This window comes from Neofelis nebulosa, chromosome 1, assembly GCF_028018385.1.
Source record: "Neofelis nebulosa isolate mNeoNeb1 chromosome 1, mNeoNeb1.pri, whole genome shotgun sequence".
In the NCBI taxonomy this organism is placed as follows: Eukaryota; Metazoa; Chordata; class Mammalia; order Carnivora; family Felidae; genus Neofelis; species Neofelis nebulosa.
The window spans coordinates 218,455,264-218,480,432 of NC_080782.1; the positions used below are offsets into that span (position 1 = coordinate 218,455,264).

The following is a 25,169-nucleotide window of genomic DNA, read 5'->3' on the forward strand; positions in this document are numbered from 1 at the left end:
GGTCATACCAAAATGCTTAAATTGCTACCAGCCCGGTTTCCAGTATTTGGGTTTACTTCTACCAATCATCAGGGGACACCTCCAACCTTGGCATGTCTCAGGTTCCGAGCCAATAATGGACTCTCAGGGCAAGTGCCAGATAGCTAAGTCACTGGACTCATCCTGGGTTCATGTGTCACAAGACCAGATGAGTCACTGGCTTGCCTTCAATTTAGTTTTAACCCCTAAGCTTTTAAAAGTGGAATTAATCAAAAGGCAAGGGTCTCTGGGCAATCATTTCCCAACACTTCTCTCGTAAAACTCATTTTCGATCCTCTGGAGTAAAACAAGGTCTTCGTTGTTGACCGGGTTACTTCGGAGTTGCAGAAATTCTCTCCCACGTTTTTGTCCTGTATTCCCCCATTCAATCTTAACTGCCACGAGCAGACAGACAGAAAGCGCGAGGACACTTTTTTCTTGCATCTCTAGTGGAAACCTTAGCAGCAGATGGGAACTGCTCCAGGCCTGTCAAACAGATGCATTTCCAGTATTCTATTTCTGACACCCACAGCCCTTTTAGATACAGGACACAGCAGTTGGTTCTCCTCTGCCCACCAGCTTTCCCACATTCCATCTTTCAAAGCCGGGCTTGGAAAGCCTTGTGAACGGTCACGTGGTTGTCTTAGCACCTGCAGGCCTTAAGGTCTGTCATACTCTGCTCTTACCGCGAAGAGCCCATCAGTATGTAAGCAGATGAGCACGGCAGTGGTCAAAACAAACCGGACAAATTGACATTTTCGTATCCCACCAGCTATTTTCTCCCAACCGTTTGAGAATGTAAACCACCACCTTAAAGTCACATGAAAAGAGGCGGCAAGACAAGCCAGTCTGCCGACCCCATTCCAGGGAGTTTGCCACACGCATTCCAGGAGAGGTCTGGATTTCTCTAGAACTTGGCTCTACTTGATTTAGGATAAATAAGATCAGACAAAACTTTGCTTCCAACCGTATTAGTCTCTTTATTCTTTCGGTAATCTCTTCCAGAGTGAACTACTTCCGTTTGCAGGTGATGAAATGTGTGAGGAATCCACTTCAAATGTTGGCACAGCTATGAGCATGGTCTTTCCCTTTACTTGAACTCAGAATTAAGACCTTGGGTCCTTGTTTTTTATATGGCAGTCCCAGAAGTAGTTCTCACTGTAGAAGTTATCTGCAGGCAGTCTTATGCTTTCTAGCAGTAGTCTACAACCAGGCTCTAGCTTCTCCAGGACACTACACAGGATGGATTTAAATATGTATTAAACTAAGAGGCATTCTCTCAAATGAGTTTAAATGCATTTTATTTTTAAACAACCTACATGACATGTTTTCTTAAAAACAATGCCTCCGCTCCAAATAAACCACGGTCAAAACAAATGAAGAGCTCAAGATGACGTCAGTCCCATTCGTCTAAGTCCTGGTGTTGTGTGGATGAGTAGGAGCCAGCTAGGACGACAGGTGATACGTCCAAAGTTAAGAGCCAAATTCGTTACTGTAAAAACAAGGAAGCCTGAATTAACACTTTTAGCCAATGTGAAAATGTTTAACATTTCTAGGCTCTAGGTGTATTCCCCTGTTCAATCCGGGCTGCCACAAAGACAGACAGAAAGCGCGGGGATTTTTTCCTTTCGCATCCTAGTGCAAACCAAAAGAACAACGGCCAACTGTTCGAGGTCTATCAGTGGATGCAGGGCCATCCTTACCAACTCAGAGGTAGCACGTTTTCTAGATGCCTCATTCTGGAGCAAGTCCCACTCACACGTTCCACCAACAAAAACCTCAGACAAGCCTGGGATGATCCCCTCACCGAATCATCTGTACCATCCGGGGATATTTCAGTCCACCGTTGCCTCTGATTTATTTAGTGTAGCCTAAAGTTTATCTTGCTCCTGATTTATATGGAAGCCTTGGGAGAGCTAGGATGATGAATGCTTTCAGTTCTGTACTGCCTCCAGCAATTCCGTGCATAGTAGACATTCATTTAGTTTCACTAAAGCAGTCTGTGTCGCGGGTCAGCAGCCAGCTCTAACTTTATTTACTGAAAGCTAGTAACGTCAAGACTTTCAATGACCAGTTGCCCGTTATCAGTAAACCAAAGTGGAAAACGTTTCGTGCCACACATGCCACTCACGCACACGTGTGGCAAAATATAAAGGGGGCCATTTCTACGGGGGAAGATTAACACAGTGCTGTTTCTCATCAGTTTAGTGTGTAAGCTAGGATTTAAGCTGCCTAAAGACAAGCTTTCTGTGTAGATAAAAAAAACTCTCAAGTCCCTTTCTGTGCCATAAAAATCTTTTCTGTGTAAAACACAACCCTTTTAGACCCCCAAAGAAAGAGAAAGAAGACCCAGACCTGCATCTTTCAAGAGTGCTGTAAAACCCATTCTAACCATCCCAGTGGCAGGAAAAAAGGAGTCACATCTGAGATGTGTCCATTTTTACAATGCAGATCTCAACCCACTTCCTGATACTTACACATTTTTCCATCTCTAAACCGTCCTTAAAGAAGATCATATATGGGGTCACACCATCCTCGCGGTAGTCCAGCAGGGCAACCATGCCGTCCGGGTTCATGTTTTCACCAATAAAGAACTCAGGAAGCAAACAAATACCCGGAATTAGACCTTTATATACACACCATACCAAAACAAACTACGATGAAACAATCAAAGGAGAATTTAGAACACCACAATTTAAGAGACTTTCACCGGGGGGGGGGGGGAAGCAAACTTCCTGTTCACGAAATGACACTAATAAATGAGCAAAGTAAGTACAAAGCAATCTAGGAACACTTTAGGCGTTCTGGAAACTTACTCTCTCATCCCCACATATACAATTCCAAACTCTGTAAAAGCCTGTTTACATCATCAAGCACAGGGAACATACGATGAAAGAGCACATTAAACAGAGAAAAAGAACCAGGGTATTAAGTCTTAGAAGTAAGGCAAAGTCACTGAGTTTCCCAACAGAACAAGTTTAGAAAGAACTCCACTGGCAGTAACACACTGGACTTGTAAATTAGAAAGAAAACTGGAAGACCACTTAGGACGTTAACAATCAATTCCAGAGAGGAAGAAATGAAAAAAGTCATCCGGGAAGCAAGTAGGGAAGAGATTCTGCAACAAGGCAAGATCTGGAAACACACTTGGGAGCAGGGAAGGCTACTTTCCACAGCCCAGACTACTGGAATTCAATCTATGAAGTATTTAAACCGCTCCCAAGACCCAGGAAATAGCCACAATTACATCAAAGGTTCATCAAGCAATTTGTTGCGCTGGCAGTTAAGATTATCCAATGCTTTGATACAAACACTTAAGGTATTTACCTGGTAGTTTTTGAAATTAGCAAGGATGTGCTTGATTTGTTCTGCAGCCCCTGTCATAAAAGGTTTTACTCTTTCTGGCCTCTGTTCTTCAAGCTTGCCTTTGATTCTACAACAATATTTCATTAACAGGTTAAAGTACGGAGTTCTCAGCAAAACAAATTTTTATTCACTAAAGAAACCCAAACTGAATCCAGCAACCACTGGAAGGGCAACTAGCTGTCACTGGGCAAAATTAACATGGCACAATCAAGGAACTAGTAGCTCACAAGAGACAAGTTTCAAGACCGTTCACAATTTTGGATTTCATGTTATTTCCAAAATAAGATTCTAAAAGGCTGAAACCACGCTGCATGCTCCAGTATGCTCACACCAGTTTACTTCTAGAAAAGCAACTATCCCCATGAGCTCATCCACAGAAAAAGGTTCAGACCTTTCGCAAGTATGCCTGCTAAGAACCTCAAAGTGAGCATATTCCTAAATCCCAACGATTCCAGACAGTAGGTGGGTCGCACCAGGTTCACTTACGATTTCATGTAATCTTTGATGTACTTCTTGTAGGCTTCCTTTGTGAAGCTGGTTTCCTGCAAGTGATGGTTCATGACAATATCCACACCAGTGATTACTGTGCTCTCGGTACCTTCGCCCTCAGGGCCTTCGGCGGAGGCATTTCCACCAATGAGCGAGTCATCAATGTTACCCTCTGTCCTACTGACCATCTACATCAAGAAAAAATAGTTGTTTCAAACACTTTTGACCTTAGCATAAACGCCTCCCGAAAATCTATGTCAGCAGCTCATGCTTCCATCATCGTCCCCCCAAACACTTTGGACTCATGTTAAAAAACCACTAACACATCGTTATGGAGAAAAAACTCATGCACCGCGAAATTTCCTGAAACACCATAACTCAACAAGAATTCTTTGTTGACTGCAACAAAAACGGGACCATTTACACCCAAGGAGAAGTTCTGCGTGGGATTTTAGGTCGATGAGCAAGTACGGATAAAGCAAATGTGGAAAGGCTTGGGGCTCCCAACTCGAGGCTACCTGTCCCGGATCGCCCGGGAGGAGGATGGGCGCCAAGCCGGCGGACCTATTTCCAGGCTCAGCTCCGCCTCCACTTTTCTAGAAAAACCCGAGCCCGGAAAAAGCGTCTCCTCCGCCAGGAGGCAGCGGAGAGGATTGCACAACTTCGGGCGGGGGTGCGGCGGAAACCCGAGCCTGTCCGGCCTTGCCTCCCCCGCGCCGCGGCCCGACCGACTCACCTTCCCCTCCACCTCCAGGCACAGCCCGTCCGCGATCTCCCGGATCTTGTAGATGTCGGAGAACATCTCATCATCTGCTCGGGGACACAAACCCGCCGGTCACGGTGCGCCCGGAGGCCTGGAACCGGCGCCATTTCCCGCGCCAGCCGGCCGCACGCGGCCCCCACCCCTCCCCGGGCGCTCGAAACCCCGACGCGCGCCCCAGGCACCGACGCCTCCTTGCTCCCGGAAAGGCCGCCAGCGTCCCCTAGGCCCACGACAGCAGGGGCGTCCGTCTCCCCCGCCCCCACCCGCACCCCTGTCCCCTGCGCGCGACAGTAGGAGTAGTGCAGTCACGACTCACGGCTGATGAGGTCCCGGTAGATGATCATGACGGCGGCCGGGGAGAGACGACGGCGGCGCTAGCTTAGCAGGAGCCGGGAGCTCTGAGCGAGCGCGGTGCAGCCGGAGCGGCACTCGGGGGGAGGGGGGAGCGGGCGGAAAAGGCCGACTCAGCCGCTCCCCAACCTCATATAGAGGGCACGTCCCCCTACGTCATCGCCCGCTGCGCCTCCGGAAGCGCTGCAAGCGGTGACGTGGCACGCAGAGCCGCGCTGGGGGTGGAGCCAAGGCGCGGGCCGGGGAGGAGAGGCGAGCATCCGGGGACTCGTCCCTGGTACACAATGCCGAGTTCCGAGGCTCTCGTGGTGGGGGAGGGGAGCTCTGGAGGGAGGGGAAAGGGGTTTCCGGCCCCGAGTGGGGAGAGTGGGGGAAGCGGGGCCTGGGGCCCTGCCCCTACCTGCCCTGCCGAACTGTCCTGGGAGGTGGGACCGGGTGGAGCGTAGATGAAATCTCTTCAAGCTTCCGCCCGACGCCTCTGCCCCGCAGCTCCCACCCTTTTCTGGAAACCCAAATGTCAACTGTTGTAGAGTAGTTCGCGTTTACGGAGGGTCGGGGCTGGGGGAGACCGCGAGGCTCTCCACGACGATGAGGGCAGAGGCCGGGTTTTGGCCTCCCTCCTGGGTCTCGCAAGGCCTCGGGGAACTTTTTAGCATTTGGCCCAGGCGCTTGCCCCAGCTGTAGTTTTCGGACGCCTTCGTGGGATAGGACTGAGTCCGGGTGGTGGGCTACAGGTAGTCCCGCCAGCCCTCGGATCCGTCGTGGGGCGCTGAAAGTCTGTGGGAAGGAAGGAAGGTGTCGTGGGAGTTTACATGATGGGGTTTCCATCTGCCAGTTGGGTTTCGTGTTCGAAAGCTTGCGGATTCCTGAGGCCGACTGCTGGAGAACTTTGTTTTGCACTGGGTCTTGAATTATGTCCTTGGTTTGATAAAAGGGCTATATTGTCACTTTAAGATGACGTCGAAATTCTATCCTAGATGCTAGAGAGTTAGAAATAGGGAGTTTCCCACCTGCTCAAATGTTATTTGGACTTTAGACACAATTATTAGGTGTAAAGCAAAATAAACTCCTAGTGAAACAATTTCCCTTTTTGGGTGAAACCCGAGAGCTTGTTTCATTCCACGAGTATTTTTAATGCTCTGTGGGGTCCCTGGCACCGGGTTTTGCACGGACGTCCTAATTGTAAACAAGTTAAAACCAGCCCTATCCTTAACAGAAGTTTTTTTCTAGTAAGTCAAATAATCGGGCAATTATAATACATTAACTTTTTTTTTTTTTTTTTTTTTCTAAATGCAGTAATAAAGCATTCTGCCCAGTAAGAGAGCGCAGCTCTTGGGAAAGAGCAGAGCATAGGACAGTGAATTGAGATGATGGAAGAGTTAAAAGGGAATAGAGCCAGGAAATAGTATCCTCCCAGAAGTGCAGCCCAGGGCTGCCCTGGGCAGCCCAGAAGGCCCTGGGTAACTGGGAAGAAACTAACTAAAAAATGGCATGAAGGCGATTTGAAAACAAATGGACATCTGACAGATGGTCTCTGGAGGGTCTTTCAAACCTGGGAATTATTTCTGGGATGTTAGGAGTGAAACAGATTATCCCAGGCATATCATCAATTATTTTCCTCAGCTTTAACATTTTAAGTTATTTAGAAAATTCCCATTTACTGATCTAGTACGCCTAAACTGCTCCCTCCATTCCTCTCCAGTTACATGTTCAATTAAAAACATTTTTTTCAAGTTTTTAAAAAGCCACAGAGAAAAAGAGTACTGAAGTTGAAGGACCTTAGACTGAAATCTTGGCTTTATCTGTTACTAGTCCTGCAACCTTAGGAAAGTCAGCTTCCCTAAGCCCAAGCATAGAATGGAGTGTTTTCAGAGTTAAACGGTTTTGGAAGGGGTGCCTCAGTGGCTCAGATGGTTAAGCGTCTGACTTCCAAATTTGGCTCAGGTCATGATCTCTGTGAGTTGTAGCCCCACTTCTAGCTCTGTGCTGTCAGCTCAGAGACTTCGGAATCTGTGTCCCATCCCCCGCCCTCCCTCCAACTCTCTGCCCCTCCCCCTCTCGCACTCTGTCTCTCACTCAAAAATAAACATTAGATAAAAAAGGGGGGTTTGGGGATCTTTTTAAAAAAATTTTTTTTCAACGTTTTTAATTTATTTTTTGGGACAGAGAGAGACAGAGCATGAACGGGGGAGGGGCAGAGAGAGAGGGAGACACAGAATCAGAAACAGGCTCCAGGCTCCGAGCCATCAGCCCAGAGCCTGACGTGGGGCTCGAACTCATGGACCGCGAGATCGTGACCTGGCTGAAGTCGGACACTTAACCGACTGCGCCACCCAGGCGCCCCATAATTTTGACTAATTTAAATGTAAATATCCATGGCTAGTAACTTTATTGGACAGCAGAGCCCTATAACGTAAGCTCTATGAATGGGGGACTTTGTTTTGTTAATTGCTGTACCTCAGGAGTCAGAACAGGGCCTGACTCAATCATTGTTTTTTGTTTTTGTTTTTTTAATTTATTTATTTTGAGAGGAGGAGAGAGAAAGCTCACGTGTCCGCTTGGGGGGTGGGGGGAGGCAGAGAGAGAGAGGGAGAGAGAGAATCCCAAGCAGGCTCTGTACCAATAGCACAGAGCCCCATGTGGGGCTGGATCCCAGGAACCTTGAGATCATGACCCCAGCTGAGATCAAGAGCCTGACACCTGACCTACTGAGCCACCCAGGCTCCACTCAATCATTGTTGATAAATGAACAGATGAGATAAAGTTTTCTTTAATCCTCTTAATTAAATTAAGTTAAATCCATCTCAATTAATACGATTCAGCGTATATTCAACCCCTGGTATAACAGTCCTTTTCAAACTGAGAGCTGAAAAACAATTCAGTGACTAGGGACCAACTTAATTAAAAAAGCAACAGTAGAAAAGAAAATAGAATCACTCATAGTAAAGGTGAATGCTGTTTCATGAAACCTTTAGATTTATATATGTATATATGAACTGGATCCTAGCATAAGACGTATTCCTTCATGTGGATCTAGGTCAAAAAGGTTTGAAAGCTATTGACTTAGGCAAATTTTCTCTTCAGATATATTTCCTTGCGCATCACCTGGACAGATTCAGTGGATTTTTTTTTTTTTTAATGTGGCCCAAGATTTGGTCAATATCTACTTTTGACTCTCTAGCCCTTTTGCACAAGGTTCAAGTTTTTGTCACAAAGTAGCTGTATCTGGTGTTAATGTTCTGGGAGATTGCTTCTGCTCAAGGGAATATCTAGGTCAGGCTGAGAGTACAAGGTTCCCTTTCTCTTATGTGAAACCAAGCAACATAACTAATGTGACTTCCTGTAATGTCTTTGATGACTGTAAAATGATCGTTAGAATCTAAGATATTTTGGAGGTTAAGCTTCTGACTCGATATCAGCTCAGGTCATGATCTCTTGCAGTTTGTGGGACTAAGCCCAGTACTCATCCCAACAAGTGCCCTCCTTAATGCCCATCACCCATCTAGCCCATCTCCCACCAGCCTCCCTTCCTGCAACTCTGTTTGTTCTCTAGTATTAAGAGTCCCTTGTAGTTTGTTTCTCTAGAATTTATTTTAAATTATAGATAAAACATTGAAAAGTATAGAGGCATACAAACATTTTAAAAAGAGTTAGGTACCCACCAACCAGAATAAATAACTGCTAACAGTTTTCATATTTGCTTCAAGGTTTTTTTTTTTAAGTTTGTTTATTTTGAGGGAGAGAGAGAGAGAGAGTGGGGTAGGAGCAGAAAGAGAGGGAGAGAGAGAATCCCAGGCAACAGGGCTCGATCCCACAAACTGTGAGATCATCACCTGAGCCGAAATCAAGAGTCAGATCCTCAGGGCACCTGGGTGGCTCAGCCAGTTAAGCCTCTGACTTGGGCTCAGGTCACGATCTCGTGGTATGTGAGTTCGAGCCCCGCGTCGGGCTCTGTGCTGACTGCTCGGAGCCTGGAGCCTGTTTCAGATTCTGTGTCTCCCTCTCTCTCTGACCCTCCCCCTTTCATGCTCTGTCTCTCTCTGTCTCAAAAATAAATAAAAACATTAAAAAAAAAAAAAAGAGGGGCGCCTGGGTGGCGCAGTCGGTTAAGCGTCCGACTTCAGCCAGGTCACGATCTCGCGGTCTGTGAGTTCGAGCCCCGCGTCAGGCTCTGGGCTGATGGCTCGGAGCCTGGAGCCTGTTTCCGATTCTGTGTCTCCCTCTCTCTCTGCCCCTCCCCCGTTCATGCTCAGTTTCTCTCTGTCCCAAAAATAAATAAAAAACGTTGAAAAAAAAAAAAAGAATCAGATGCTCAACCAATTGAGTTACCCAGGCGTCCCAAGTTGTTTTGTTTTTGTTTTTGTTTTTCTAATGAATGAAAAAATATGACAGATCACATTGAGGTCTACTTTATCCTCCTTTATGGACATTCAGAAGTCCATCCACCCTCCCCCAAAACACCCACTTTGGTAACCACACAACACCTGTCTACATCCCAGCAAGGAAGGGATAAGCAGAAATTGGAGGGTAGGCACTAGCACCTATCACCTCTTTTTATCTTACTGCCAGAAGCTAATCACAGAGCCTTTAGCTACAAGGTGACGGAATATATTCAAGGGGGCAGATGGATAGGGAGTTGTAAGAGTGAGCCTCTTCAGTCACTGCCAAATCAGTACGTCTATGGTCTGTGGCATAGGGGAGGAGAAAAAGCACAGAGTTGAGGAAGAAGTGAATCTAATGGCTGTGCTGTGAAGTAGTGGCCGAAATTAGCCTCAGTTTCTCCATCTTGCCTATGGAATTATTATTGGATGTATGAATACTTCATCATCATGAATGAATGAATGAATGAATGAATGAATGAACATCTGAATTAATAAATATTACAGTCATTTCCATACTTATTTTTATGTCCCTTCCAGATTACTAACTTGTTGACTGGCTTACTCTTCTTTTCCATATGACCTCTCCTTTCCATCTTGTGTGTCTGCCTACCATTCCCCATCCCAATTGTGGAAATCAGCTTATAGTAGGAACTGAATACAATTTCAGAGTATCAGAGAAAATTTAGAACTTGAAATATAGAGTCTGAAGGTAATTAAATTTTTGTTATGAGAACAAAGGAAATAGAGTAATGTAGATAGTATCAGTATTCCCATTTTTTTTAGGTTTATTTATTTATTTTGAGACAGAGAGAGAGTGAGAGTGAGTGAGGGAGGGGCAGAGAGAGAGAGGGAGAGAGAGAATCCCAAGCAGGCTCCGCACTGTCAGCACAGAGTCCAGCATGGGGCTCGAAGCCACAAACCATGAGATCAGGACCTGAGTTGAAATCAAGAGTTGGACGCTTAACCGACTGAGCCACTCAGGAGCTCCTTAGGAAAAGCATATACATCTGTTAGTGTCTATGTAAAAATTCTTCAGAAGTTTCCTAAATTATTAACCATGATTACTGTGGGAATAGTGATTGGGGTTAATGTGGAGAAAGGAATTAGAAAGACTTTTAGTTTTAGTGTTATAACCAGAAGTACTCTGTGGAGACTGAATTTAATTGGTCTAATTTATCTTTGAAATTTATCACACAGTTGAGGACAAACAAGGAAGAAAACAATGGCACACTTACTCATTAAGCTGTTGGTATGGCAAGTTATTTTTCAGGGCTGCCTTAGCAGAGGTCACTGGAATGTTAACTATGGTGAAGGAAGTAATTTTTTTTAGTTCTCATAGGGCACACTCAATGCACGGTAACTTATTACTGCCTTTACAGCAAAATTTTAATTCTGTTGGAAACGTCAGATATATAAACATTTGTTCAAAAGTGCAAGAATTAAAATTATAGAAATGGATATAGAAATATATGTGATGAAAATAAAATATAAAATATATATTTAAAATATATAATATGAAATATATAAATGTAATGTGAAATATAATTATAAAAATAAAATATAGAAGAGCCTGGGTAACTCAGATGGTTGGACGTCCGGCTCTTGATTTCAGCTCAGGTCATGATCCCAGGTCCTGGGATCAAGCCCCATGTCAGGCTCTGTGCTGAGTGTGGAGTCTGCTTGAGATTCTTTCTCTCTCCCCCTCTGTCCCACTCCCCCGCTTGCCGTCTCTCTCTCTCTCTCTCTCTCTAGTTAAAAAATAATCATAAAATATAAATATATCATGTATAATCCAATACACATCATATATATCATATAAACATATTTATGGAATATATACTAACATGAAGATGTAATTTTTTATTGGTCAACTTTTGCCCTACCCGGTATTGTATATATTTTAACATAGGTATAGACGTTGGTACCATTTTCAATAACTGTCCCAGTATGGCAAGAATTAGATTTGAAACAAATATTTGTTTCTTTTCTTTTTTCATTATGGACTCTAAGATCAGTGAATGCATTTCCTTGGATCACATGATGCCTTCAGAGGAACACAGACAGACCAAAGACACATAAAGTCGGCTGGAGCCAGCAGTTTCCATCCACGCTGGTAAGAGCACTCGTTTCAAAGTTAGAAGAACTGGGTTCGAATTCCAATTCTGCAACTTATAACTGCATGGCTTTAGGCAAGTCACTTAAACTCTCTGAGCCTGGGCTTGCTCAGAGAATAATTTTCAACTGATAGAGTTGTGAATATTAAACAGGTACATGCCATAATGCACGTGAACATGATATTCAGGTATTTCATGATATATTTTCCTTTTAGTTACCATTTATAGTTCAAGAGGATTTTAACTTATTTAACTAATTCAAATTGTTTAAATTTAATGTCAAGAAAGATGTGAGACCTCTATGAGTTCAGAGTACAATGAGCCTGAGGCACATAATAGCTGCTCAAGAAATTCTTTTGGAATTAATCTGCATTTTTGGCCAAGCCCCTCCCCATTAACATTTACCAGTGAGGTCTCTAGTGTCTTTTTAAGGACATTACTAAGGATGACAACATATATTTCCAAAAAGATAATATATTGGAGAGCGCTTTGCAAAAGCATGAAATTGTGTATAAGGAATTAAGGAATAAGTAGTAATAATAGCATGTGGCTAATTACAGGATCTCCCCAGTCTTCGTTTCTGGCTGAAATGGCCTTCAATTGGAAACCTGTGGTCATTTGTGGAACACATTATCACTGGGGCTAGCGGCCTGTAAAACAGTGGTTCTCGTCCCTAGCAGTGCCTTAGAATCCCTGGGAAAACTTTTGAGAAGTTCCAATGCGCAGGCCATACTCCTGATCAATGAAATTATGACCTCTGAGGGTGGCACCCGGGCAGCAGAAAATTTTAAAGCTCTCCTGGTAAAGCGAGTATGCAGCCAAGGTTGAGAATCTTTGTCTTAAGGGAGTTTCACAAGAAAAGAATTTTTCTTTTTTTAAAATTTTTATTTAGAAAAAAAAAATTTTAATGTTTATTTATTTTTGAGAGAGACAGAGACAGAATGCGAGTGGGTTAGGGGCAGAGAGAGAGGAAGACACAGAATCCGAAGCAGGCTCCAGGCTCTGAGCCATCAGCACATTGCCCGATATGGGGCTCGAACCCACAAGCTGTGAGATCATGACCTGAGCCCAAGTCGGACACTCAACCGACTGAGCCACCCAGGTGCCCCAAGAATTTTTCAAAATAGCAGTCAAGAGAAGCAATTTGATACCTTTTAAACATTTTATTTGTTTATTTTAAGTAATCTCTGCACGCAATGTGGGACACAAATTTACGACCCTGAGATCAAGAATTGCTTGCTCTACCAACTAAGCCAGGCAGGTGCCTTGTAATATGACACCTTTTAAAAGTGCAGGTGCCTGATAAAGGAAGCCAGAAAGAGAAAACAGCCAAGTTGTTTTCTGGCATGCTGTCTGTAGGCTGACAGAAGTGTGAACATCCTGACCCCTCTTAGAATTGCTCAACAGTCAGGTTTTAGAAGGCGAGCCAGCCGTGGGAGGGCTGAATGATGGGAAAGATATTGCTAAAAATGCCGCACTTCACTCTTTTCTCGCTCTCTCGGAAGAAGAAGCTACTATCTGCACAAATCAAAGGTATACTTTGGCTCAGATTGTTATCTTCTCCATAGGCCCTCCGTGGCCACCATATTTAAAATTGCATTCACTGGTCTTCCCTTGGAAATCCCTATTCTTTTCTCCCTGAGTGTTCTCTATAGCACTTATCAGCACCAACATATTACTTCTTTTACTTATTATTTTGTCTTCTGAAAGCGCCAGAGAGGTACAGATTTTCTTTTAGATCACAGATGAATCCCCAGTGGCTGGAACAGTGGGTCATAGATAGCCAGTCAAAAATTGTTAAATGAATGAATTTGAGATGGAGACAAGTAATAGGTTGAGCACCATATTGTAGCATGGCGGCCTCCGAGGTAGTCCTCCTGTGATCTCCTTTTCTGAATTCCTCTATGACCTGCCACTTTGGTCTTTGGTAGTGCCAGTGACTGAAAAATAAAGGCAGAAGACCAGTAGCTACCGGCCAGAAGAGGCTGTTTGGATAAGTTAACATAGAAAATTGCTCTTCCCTCGAAGCAGGAAATGTGGCTCTGAAGACATAACGTTAGGTGAAAAAAAAAGCAAATTGTAGAACAGCGTTAACACGAACAGCATTTAACACAGAGATACACATAATAACATGAACAGCATACCGTGCATTTAACAGAGACACACCTAATAAAAGCAATGTATAGCTGTAGATATGTTTATATATCTGCAGAAGCATAGACAACAATCTGGAAGGACGTGCATCAACCTGGTAACAGTGACTAACTCTGGGCGGCAGTGGGGCTGAGGAAGACCATGGTGGAGGGGAACTTTAGTGCTAATTGTAACGCTTACATTGTAGTTGACCCCAGTGATGCTTCACATACAATTTCATGGTTAATTTCTAAAATTCTTTTTCTCATAGATACTTAACATTGTATCATAGTAACACAAAGTATACGGGAAGTATTTCTATCACGCATAAACAATTTATAAGGAAAATGCACTAAAGAAATAAGAAGCATATTATATCTGAGAAGAGCTGAGGGAGTTCTGTCTCTCAACTGTGTGGCTGGGAGGCAGAGAGTTTTCTGATCGCTTAATGAGCTCGGGATGTGTGTGCCTGTGCGTGTGTGTGATCTAGCATGATTTTGATCCAAAAAAACAGACCCATAAATAATTTTGCTAGAAATGGCAGCCAGTACTTACAAGGGAGGAATGGGGAGGGATGGGTGAAGCCTGCCATCAGGCTGTAGGAGGGAGATAGCTTATCTTCTGCTTTCCAGTCTTTGAAGTGCAGAAGCACCCTGGGGTGGGAACTGGAAAGAATATAATTTGGAGAGTTTATTAATTTATTTTCTTTACACTTTGCCTTGCTTGAAAAATTGTTGGTGGCAGCTTATGGAATTCTGTGTGGCACAAAGCACCTCCAAAAAGCAAAGAGGAGGGGCCCCCTGGGTGGCTTGGTTGGTTAAGTGTCAGACTCTTGGTTTCGGCTCAGGTCATGATCTCACAGTTGGTGAGTTCGAGCCCTGCACTGGACTCCATGCTGACAGCGCACAGCCTGCCTGGGATTCTCTCTTTCTCTCTCTCTCAAAATAAATAAATGAACTTAAAAAAAAAAAAAAGAAGACAAAGCCAGGGGTAGGGATGGTGTCAAATTGGGTATGTCAAGTCCTGCACAGTCATTAGAGATGGGCCCCAAGTTTGGTCAGGAGACTTTAGCAACTGAAGAGAAGGGAGAATATCATTAGTTCTAAGATTTGCTATCATTTTTATGCAAAAAAAAAAAAAATCATGTTTCCTAGGAATTTTTTTTTTTTTTTTTTTTTTTTTTTTTTTTTAGTGTCTGATAATGAGACACATGAGCCCTCATCAGCAAATACCCCTACGTCAATTCAGTAACGGGCTCCCCGTGGCTTATTTCGTATGACCTCCTTCAGTGTAGGCCTAATCTTCTCATTCAACTCAGTAAAAATAATTCCAGTAGTAGGCAGAACAAAGGAATCTGCGTCACAGCTTTCTGAGGTCTGGACTGATCCAAAGATAAAATTATTTCATGATCGGGAATGGACAGAAGACTCTTCCAGCAATCTAGCACAAGTATTGTTTCTGTGACACAGTGTCTGCTGGGCTCCCCTGTCCCCGTGAAGTCCAGATAAGGTTGGTACATACCTTCTGAGGAAACCCAAAACCCTCTCCAAGGATTCTGTCCATGTTTACATTATTTAGTCGCTGACAATACACGGGAAGGGAGACAGTGCCTGATCACAGCAACGCAGCTTCAGAGTGAACTCTGGGTGTTTCTGTTCTTAAAGTGCCCTTGGCCACCCAACACAGCTGTGCATGGTCCCCCAGCCCCCACCTGCCCACAGGCAGCTCTCTCTTCTCTCCCTTCCTGGACCTGCTCCCCACCTTCCCCATCAGGAAAAAAAAAAATTTGCAAATCCCTCTTGTTTTCTTATGCAGAGGCAACTTGACCATCTCTTTTTCCTTGCCTTCAAGGTCTCTCACTTCTGTTACCAGGTGATTTATTATGTTCCCAAAGGCGGTTCTTTCCCAAAAGGGAAAAAATTTAATTAGCACCTGAGCTTTGGGTAAGAATTGAGTAGGTATTAATTTTTGATCCATTCATTCAGCACACGTATATGGAACAATTACTACGTGCCAGGCGCACTACCAACTGTTCCACGTATGACGGGAACGGGACACAGTCCTGGCCCTAAAGGAAAGTGGAACAGACATGGGGGGGTCAACATGTAGATTGCGGCAGGGTAACAAGCGTCACCCACGGGAGGGGCGCCATGCTGCTGGTAGTACCTAACTCAGGCGAGTCGATCAAAACATCATTCCATTTCCTTTAAGGATTTCAAAAGTTTCTGAAGACAGTACCGAAAGCAGGCTTTATAACTTTTAGGCTACCTTTAATAACTGTCTTTTAGGGGCGCCTGGGTGGCGCAGTCGGTTAAGCGTCCGACTTCAGCCAGGTCACGATCTCGCGGTCCGTGAGTTCGAGCCCCGCGTCAGGCTCTGGGCTGATGGCTCGGAGCCTGGAGCCTGTTTCCGATTCTGTGTCTCCCTCTCTCTCTGCCCCTCCCCCGTTCATGCTCTGTCTCTCTCTGTCCCCCCCAAAAAATAAATAAATAAAAAACGTTGAAAAAAAAATTAAAAAAAAAAACAAACTGTCTTTTAGCAGTGACCTGGAATTGCTAATACTTACCTCTGTGACCCTGCCGGGGTCTTTGAGGGGCGCAGTAATGGTGGCCTTCTGCCTCATTCTTGTTTAATGGGTATGGAGTTTCAGTTTGGGATGATGAAAAGTTCTGGAGATGGATGGTGGTGATGGCTGCCAAACAATGTGAACGTTCTCAATACCACTGTATTATACAATAGAAAACGGTTAAGGGGCGCCTGGGTGGCTCAGCCGGTGAAGCGTCCGACTTCGGCTCAGGTCATGATCTCACAGTCCGTGAGTTCGAGCCCCGCGTCGGGCTCTGTGCTGACGGCTCAGGGCCTGGAGCCTGCTTCTGATTTTGTGTTTTCCTCTCTCTCTGCCCCTCCCCACTCATGCTCTGTCTCTGTTTCTTTCTGTCTCTCAAAAGGAAACATGAAAAAAAAAAAAGTTAAAATGGTGCATTTTGTGTTATGTATATTTTACCAAAGTAAAAACAAACAAAAAACTGCAAAAACTCAGCAACTACCACGCTGCCTGACTTCTACACATTCATCAAACGCTAGTTCCCTCCCTATTTTTGTCAGTGAATTTGCATCTTGGATCATCCACTGTTTTGTTTTATTGACTATCATACATAGAGAAAAGTGCAGGCCATCCAAAAGGAACTTCTGTAAAACTCATTTGTTTTTTTAAATTTTTTAAATGTTTTATTATTTATTTTTGAGAGAGAGACAGAGACAGAGCGTGAGTGGGGGAGAGGCAGAGAGAGAGGGAGACACAGGATCCATTTCAGGCTCCAAGCTGTCAGCACAGAGCCCCATGCGGGGCTCAAACTGCGAACCAGGTGCCTCTGTAAGGCTCATTTGCAAAGTGACAAGCTCTGAGAAACACGGGGTAGGGGGGGTTATGCTTTGGAGGAATATTGCAGCCCATAGCTCAAAGATCGTTATTACATTAGGCATGAAGTGGAAAGACTTTTATTTAGATTCTTTTCATCCTCCCCCCTTCCTCCTCCCTCCATGTCTCCTCAGAGGGAGCCAGCAGTGAGATATTTTTCAACTCCCATCTTGGACCCATTCGCTGGCACCACACTCAACGATTGGCAGCTGTGGCTCCTCTTGGGTCCTACGCCATGGACCAAGATGTGGGGGCCGCTAAGCCATTGCCAGGCCCAGCGATCGGAGCTGTCGGCTTCCTCCTTCAGTCAAGAACAAGCAGGCCGCTGAGTCAGGTCTAATTTCATTTCGTGGATAGTTAACGAGTGGAAAGGACCACAATTCCAGTTCTACATGTCGCAATGCATTCTTTGAATTCTGACAACCTCAATAAGGCCTGGGTATTTCCCTAAGATAGGATCTTAGGAGTGCAAGATACTTTGAGTTTTTTTTAGGAAAGTTGTTATGAAAGTATAACATACATACAGAAGGATGTGCGTATTGTTAAATGTACAGCCCAACAGTTTTTCACAAACTGATCACGCTCAGGCAGTCACATCCAGATCCACAGACAGATCATTGCCGGCACTCCAGAGGCCCCTTTTGCTCCCCGAGGGCCTCCGAGAAGTTATTTTATACATCTGTCTGCCCATAAGTAGGCCTAGGCCTAAATCCACCTAATAGATGGACACTCTACCTTTTTCTTTTCTTTCTTTCTTTCTTTCTAGGTCTACAGAACCGCACATAATTCATCTTAGGAAATGCATATGTGTTGTCATATCATAGGTACTTTTTATGCGGTGGCAGAAAATTGCTTTCCTTTTTTGCCTGGCTCTCCCGTCTCCCTCTCTTCCTCCCTACGCTCATAGTGATCACAGCATGCCCCAAACACCCTTGTCATCACTTCCCGGGACAAGAAACAGAACGGGTTGGGGCCACCCCAGATGCCCCTTGGGTCCCATCCCTCCTCAGCCTTTATCCTGCCTTTCCATATGGCCCCTACCCCTGGGTAACCAAATCATAGATGCAGGAAAGCATCTTTTTTAGTAAAGGGTTCCAATGAACACATTTAAAAAAAGAAATGGTAGGTAACAGGGTGTCTGTTTGGGACGGTACAAAACTTCTGGAAACCCAGAGAGGTGATGGTTGTACAACATTGTGCATGCACTTAATGGTGCTGAATAGTACACTTAAAACGGTTAATTTTATCTATGTATATTTTAGCACTTCCAGTAGTAAAAAAACAAACAGTAGAATTAGAGTATCACTGTCTTGGAGCTCAGAAATGAATCCTGTCCCACCTCAACCCTACCCTTCCCTTAATGCAAATACTCCCCGATTTTACCCTGATCACTTTCTTACTTTTTCAAAGACCTTTATCAGCCAAATGGTATCTTCAGACGTAAGAGTTCAGTGCTGTCTTTTTAAAAAATGTGATCGGTCTTCTAAGTCCACAAGGCTCCCCTCAATTCCTTTCCTCACTTTCATCTGTTAAAGAATTCACATCATTTGGCCTGTTTCTTATGGCCTGGATTTTGTACGGTTCATGTTCTTCTGGCCTCTGTGTTTCCTGCTAGATTCCAAAGATTTCCTGCCAGATTCGGGGGCTTAATAAGAGTCAGTTCCTTTGGCAAGACCACAGTGGGGTGGAATTCTCTCATCAGGAGGCCCATATTGTCTGGCTTCTGCTCTTTTAAAATTTTTATATTTTTGATATCCTCAAATAACGTATCGAATCTTACCTCACTGCTTTGCCATTGTCTATTATCGTGTGAAAGTCCCCCTGAGGCTTTGGAGCAAGGCGTGCTCTAGAATGGTTTGTCTGACTTCACCGAGTTCCCACTTCTGGTATTTCTGGGTAGGATTCAAATACATGGTAACTTCCTCTCTGGGGTTTTCTTAAAGAATTTTTTTTTAATGTTTATTTTTGAGAGACAGAGAGAGAGAGAGAGGGAGAGAAAGAGAGAGAGTGCAGGGGAAGGGAGGGGCAGAGAGAAAGGGAGACAAAGAATCCAAAGCAGGCTCCAGGCTCTGAGCACAGAGCCCGTCGCGGGGCTCGAACTCACCAACCACGAGATCATGACCTGAGATCATGACACTTAACCGACTGAGCCACCCAGGCGCCCCCTCGCTGGGGTTTTCTGGCTCTGCTCCCCTCCCCCGCCTTTATGTGGCCCTTCTGTTTCTTATGTTCCTAATTTCTAGGGCTCACAGGAGCTGGGCTGTCCGGCATCCTGAAGGCTCCTTGCATCCCCTCTCATCACTGGAGTGGCAGAGACTCTCCTATTGGCTCTGCTTTCCCGGTGAATAGCTGTCAGTCACTGTTCTCAGGTCATCGGGCACCCTGGTCACACCCTCCACCTTTTCCTGCACAGATTCTGCAACCCATGCAGTCTGGTGGTTTTCCCACGTTTCTCTTATGTGCCTTTATTTTGATCGTCATGGAGATGTCTTACTCCTAATTTTGTTGTGTTTTCCATAACATTTTGGATTTGTGGTACCTGCGCTATTTTTTTCACTTGGGAATTCAGAGAGATTAAAACACTACCCCACCCTTACTGCCATTTTCCCAGAATCCTTCTTATTGACTTGAATGCAGGGTATATTCACACACACGCACACCAGTTTGGCTCTTTGCTGAAGGATATATCAAAGGCTTTTTAAAAATGTTTATTTATTTATTTTTGAGAGAGAGAGAGAGAGAGAGAGAGAGAGAGAGAATGCACAAGCAGGGGAGGGGCAGAGAGAGATGGAGACAGAATCTGAAGCAGGCTCCAGGCTCTGGGCTGTCAGTACAGAGCCTGATGTGGGGCTTGAGCTCACAAACTGTGAGATCATGACCTGAGCCGAAGTCGGGAGTTTAACTGACTGAGCCGCCCAGGCACCCCTCAAAAGCTCAGGTGTTCGTGGGGTTTATGTGGTTAAATCTGAAGTATGGGTTTTAATTTCTCAGAGTATCTCATTTGGTTTTCTCTACCAGTGATATCTATGACATAATCTCATTATCAAAATGTTCCGACTTCGTGTTCCAGGGCCTCCCTCAAGTGACCAAGGGCAATCTGGAGAGGACCTCTGCTCTGGTGTGCTGTGTGAGTGTTGGGGTCCTCGGGGCTGGTGAGCAAGGCTTACTGTGCACACTTTAAACATATGGTATATGGCCTTGACTCCTGAATTAGTGGCCAAGTGTATTCCTAAAATGATGTGCTTCTTTTGGGGAACAGAGGGTCAGTTAAGGCACAGGCAGGGCGCCTGGGTGGCTCAGCCGGTTAAGCTCCTGACTTCCGTTCGGGTCATGCTCTCATGGTTCATGAGTTTGAGTTCCCCATGGGGTGAGCTTGAGCCCCATCTCAGGTGAGCATGAGCCCCACTTTGAGTAGAACACATGAGCCCCGTTCTGTCTCTCTCTCCCTCTGCGCCTCATGGGATTCTCTCTCTCTTTCTCCCTCTTTCTCTCTCTCTCTCAAAAAAAAAAAAAAAAAAAAAAAGTGCAGGTAGAAGAGAATCTACTCAGTCAGGAAACGCCTGATGTTCAGTTAAATGAGCCCAGTGTCTTACTATTCAAGAACTGATTTAGACTAAATGTGTTGAAGATTCGTAAATTGAAGTCCGAACCCCCAGTGTGATGGTATTAGGAGGTAGGATCTTCGGCAGATGGTTATAAGGGTGAATGGGATCAGTGCCCTTATAAAAGAGACCCCAGAGAGCTCCCTTGCCCCTTTCGCCATGTGAGGACACAGCCAGAAGGTGGCCGTCTGTGAACCAGAAAGTTGACTATGACCAGACAGCAAATCTGTGGATACCTTGATCTTAGACTTCCCAGCCTCCAGAACTGTGAGAAAGCAACATTGTTTAAGCGCCCCCATCTGTAGTATTTTTGTTAAATCAGCCTGAGTAGACTAAGACATATTCTTTTCAAGGTTCTTGATCTTTTGGATCCTGGACCGCTTTGAGAATCTGATGAAAGATACAGCTCTTTTCCTCCAGAAAAGTGCACATACCCACAAATTTGGCACATCACATTAAATGGTTATGGACTTTCTTCACCATGACTCCTAAATTTAGAATTCCTATGCCGACCCATTTGTCCAAAGCACATGTCTTCACATGATTGGTGGGTAGCTCACAACAGAGAGCAAGGAAGGTGCCCCTGTCTCGGATTGTCATCAAGTCTACTGGAGTCTAACTAAACACGGAGCTCTGAATCACGCTGCAGGGAAGCATAGTTTGTTCCTACGGGAGGCCAAGCCGACAACTGTGGGTACACAGGCTTGACTTCCTGCCAGGCTCTGGGCCGCGTTGGGAATAGAACGCCCTGCGTATTACCACCACTAAAGAAACACATATTTCTGGCTGCTGACAGATGGAGGTAGCCTGCTTCTCCTCTGGCTTTCCCTGCCTGGCACTTCTCAGATTCCGTTGTTAAAACGAACCAAAGTCCTCCTTATCCTCTTTGCTGCCTTGGCATTTCCACTGCTGAGTTCCACAGAGGTGAAACATGCGCACAGATGCTCGTGTAACTCAGGGAAGATGTAACTCAGGAGACCAGGGGGGCATCAGCAGGTCTGATGTGCAAGCCTGGAGTTGAGTCCTGGGAGAGTCACTGCTCATCTTTGGCGTCAATCTCTTGATATATAAACAACTAAGTCATCTGACAAACACATCAGAAGGAGGCACACCCCTTCCAGTTTGTCAGCAGGACGTGCTAAAATGCTAGTTTCATTTAAAAAAAAATTATTTTTGAGAGAGAGAGAAAGAGCACAAGCGGGGGAGGGGCAGGGAGAGAGAGAGAGAGAGAGAGAGAGAGAGAGAGAGAGAGGATCCAAAGCGGGCTCTGTGCTGACACTAGACAGCCCTATGCAGGGCTTGAACTCACAAACCGTGAGATCATGACCTGAGCTGAAGTTGGATGCTTAACAGACTGAGCCACCCAGGAGCCCCTAAAATGCTAGATTCTAAAGTCAATTTGCTTAACTTTATGTTTTCGAAGTTTTCTCATTTGAAGTCTATTCGTTTAAAAAAAAAAAAAAGACTCAAAGGGATGAATAATGCTACAATTTCAACAGCAAACAATCCTTTTTGGTGGCCAAGTTTGTCTTTATAGGTTCACTTAGAAGTGAATGCCCAACGGCATCGCAAGCAGCACAGACAGCGGTCCGGGAAGTAACTGCCCTTTGCCGATCAATGAGATCACAAATAAACAGCACAGGATCGCCCAAAACCAGTGCCCCCAGACTGCCGCATCGCAGTCGGTGGCGTCCCCTTCAGCCTGGATGCGTATGCCCTAAATGAGGAGTCGTCCTTGCGTGGACTCTCTCTCTTGCCTCCCCATCGGAGCCTTCGCCTGTCCTGTTGCCTCTGACACGGGTCTCAGACCCGTCCTCTTCTCTGGGTGTGCACTGCCCCACTCCGCCCGCCCTGGGCGAGGTCCCTGCCACTTCGCCCGAGCCCAGCCACCACGGAGGGTTCCCGGTTCCCGCTTCTGCTCCTCCGCGGTCCGGGGTTGCCGTGCAAGTTTTGCTGCAGCGGCTGCTTGTTTGGTAAATCAGATGGTGATAAAGTCCCGGCCCTCCTCGCAGCTTTCCAAGGGAAAGCTTGGACCGAATTGAGACTTGAATTTAAACTTAAATACATTCCTTCGATGGCTCAGGCTGCATTTAGAAAAAATCCAGCTTCCTTACGTGGCCTCACAGGTCCCTTCTGATTAACCTCGACAACCTTCCCTCTTTGTCAGTGATCTGCGCTTTGTCTCCGAACCCTTCTTGGGCTTGGACATTGTTGAATTCACCCTCACTTATCTAGGTGGGTGTTTTTCCTCATTTCTCCTCCAGCTGCTCCCCGCCCCTGGCTCATGGCTTCCCGTCTGTTTTCCAAACACACAGAGCTCTTATTTCTCCCAGGCCATGGCATCCACTGGACCTTTTGTCTGCAGCCCTCCTACCCTGGGCTTATGCTCAGTGCAAATGCTCCCTATTCAGGGTGGCCGCCTGACCACCCACTCCACTGAGGCTGCTCCCTGGCCTGTTAATAGGGTCGGTCGTGACCTTGCCGGTTTGCTTGTGTGTTTACTTCTTCTCTGGCTCCACTGGAAGGCGAGCTCCAAGAGGACAGAGGCCCTGACCGCTGGTTTTGCAAAGCTGTAGGAACTCGTCCCTTGTTGATTCCCCCCCCCCCCCCCCCCCGTGCATCTGCTCAACTCTCTTTCCATTTCATGGTTTACTCTTAGCTGTTGGGTTGCTATCAGCTGGTCCCATCTCTATAGGACTGTGAGCTGGGCTTAAAGCAGTCAACTAGCTCAGGCTTCCCAGATTCAGGAGGGAAACTGCCTTACTTACTCCATTTTCCATCCTCCCTGCCCTGACCCCAGTTAACAGTAGCTGGGAATCGGAGGAGGGACAAATGTGTAACCTGGCCACCAGTGGCTGGGGTTCTTGAGGGGGGCTTGGCCCCAAGCCAATTGCCAGAAGCAGCCCCTCTCTTGGGGCACTGACCCGAACAGCAGCTGAGAACCAGCTCCCGCTGTGGTAACCCATCAATGGGGCCCTTGTCTGAGCATCTGACACCTAATATCTCTGCATTGATGCTCTCCAAGTTCAAGGAGATGAGCACTAACTCTTCCCAAGAGGCTAATGTTAAGAGTGACTAAGAAAAAGTTGCTGGTGTACAAGGCTGTGGCCCTTCTCCTGCTGTAATCTAGGATCTGTGGGCTCCTGGAGGCTGAGTGTGCACGCACACACGCGTGTGTAAGGACACTCTATTATGCTCGTTTTGAAAGTGGCTCTTTGTCAGTGGTCGGCTCTCTCTCTCTCTGAAAACGGTTAGGAATTTCTCCTCGCGTTTGATATTCGTGAACTCAGCGGAGTATGCCCGGGTGTCAGGTGTTTCTTCTCTCCACTGTGGCCTCTGTGGGCCTCTCCATCTGAGGTCCCGCATCTCTAACTCTGTGAAAATTGTCTCCGTGGTTTCTTCACACATCGGCTCCTCTCCAGATTTTTTCTTTGTTTGCCTCCTATTTCCTTGACCTCTATTTCCTGAGACTTCTATTTCTGTCCTTCATAGTGCCCAACTTTGCTTTTATGCTTTCAAAGTCTTTACCCTTTCCTTTTTCCTGCCACAGGACATTCGCAAGTTGGTCTTTCATTTTCACTGATTCTGTTTTCGGCTGTAATCAGTTCCCCCCCCCCCCCCGCCCCATTTTTCTCTTCTTTATTTTAATACGTTTCATTCTAATCTCTGCACTTGAATCCTGTTTCATTCTAATCTCTGCACTTGAATCCTCGGTATGGTTTCTCATTTTTGTTGGGGGTTTCAAAGAGTGGGGAGGAGGTGAAGAGATAAGTGAGGGAAGATGCGCCCTAGGGTGGAAAATTCCGCGCCCTTGAGGACAAGGGTTTCTCACTCCCAGTCAAGATCAAGGCTCTCCCTAACCGGTAGAGTGCTTATAGTCTTAGGAGGCAGAATCCCTTCAAATCTCGTCTTGTAGCCCCAGGCCTGGGAGAGGAGGCAGAAAGTGACCCTGGGTCTGGTCAATCCCACATATATATATACAGCTTCTTGCCCTTCGCTGACTTTCCTCTTGAAACTGAGGATCCCCCTTATCTGACTCATCTGGTGAGGAGGCAAACCTCAGTCCCCTCAAGCAGTAGAGGGGGAGGGGCAGGGGCAGGACTGGACTCCTTCCCTGGCCACCCTCTCCCCACCCTGTACCCACCTTCCAAACAGCCTCCTGCCCTCCCAGGGGCTCCTGGCCTCCTCTTGATCTGTCCTCTCTCTGGGCTCTCTGGGTGCTGTTGGGGAAGGAGGCAAGGGTCCCGAGCCAATTCAGCACCGGGGGTATGAATGGGAAGCAGAATGTCTCATCCAGGAGACATGCTCACAGTTCGTTTGTGATCATCTATTCTTTTGTTGTTTATTTGGCAAAACCTTGATACTCAAATGTGGAACCTTTGCCAGCACTTGACATCACGTGGGAGCTTGTTAGAAAAGTGGCATCTCTGTCCCCTCCGGGCCTCCCAAATCAGAGGCTGCATTTTAGCAAGATCCCTAGTTGATTTGTAGCCTCATTAAGGTTTGAGAAGCTCAATTCTACAGTAAAATATA

At 45.8% G+C, this 25,169-nt stretch overlaps 1 protein-coding gene, 1 long non-coding RNA gene and 2 other non-coding genes across 5 annotated transcripts; 1 reads left to right on the forward strand and 3 right to left on the reverse strand.

Annotated features, from left to right (window-relative positions):
- Positions 1–387: 387 nt before the first annotated feature.
- LOC131489950 (small nucleolar RNA SNORA31) lies at positions 388–521 on the reverse strand. The gene has a single exon (XR_009250842.1). It is a non-coding gene; the product is annotated as a small nucleolar RNA SNORA31 (small nucleolar RNA).
- Positions 522–973: 452 nt separating this feature from the next.
- Positions 974–5,110, reverse strand: TPT1 (tumor protein, translationally-controlled 1). Of its 2 annotated transcripts, XR_009248852.1 has the most exons (7): positions 4,953–5,110; positions 4,610–4,683; positions 3,871–4,061; positions 3,346–3,451; positions 2,496–2,612; positions 1,338–1,510; positions 974–1,251 (listed from the first exon to the last, which is right to left on the reverse strand). XR_009248852.1 is itself a non-coding variant. In XM_058684941.1 (6 exons), exons 1-6 carry the CDS (start codon positions 4,978–4,980, stop codon positions 1,508–1,510), a joined length of 519 nt encoding a protein of 172 aa, XP_058540924.1. In that variant the 5' UTR covers positions 4,981–5,110; the 3' UTR covers positions 1,303–1,507. The 2 variants fall into 2 exon arrangements, 1 of the variants encoding a protein (XP_058540924.1); XM_058684941.1 differs by lacking the exon at positions 974–1,251 and having other exon boundaries at positions 1,303–1,510.
- On the reverse strand, positions 1,580–1,709 carry LOC131489944 (small nucleolar RNA SNORA31). Its single transcript, XR_009250840.1, has one exon. It is a non-coding gene; the product is annotated as a small nucleolar RNA SNORA31 (small nucleolar RNA).
- Positions 5,111–11,395: 6,285 nt separating the features above from the next.
- Positions 11,396–18,963, forward strand: LOC131485449 (uncharacterized). The gene is made up of 3 exons (XR_009248855.1): positions 11,396–11,482; positions 17,169–17,368; positions 17,801–18,963. It is a non-coding gene; the product is annotated as an uncharacterized LOC131485449 (long non-coding RNA).
- Positions 18,964–25,169: the final 6,206 nt, after the last annotated feature.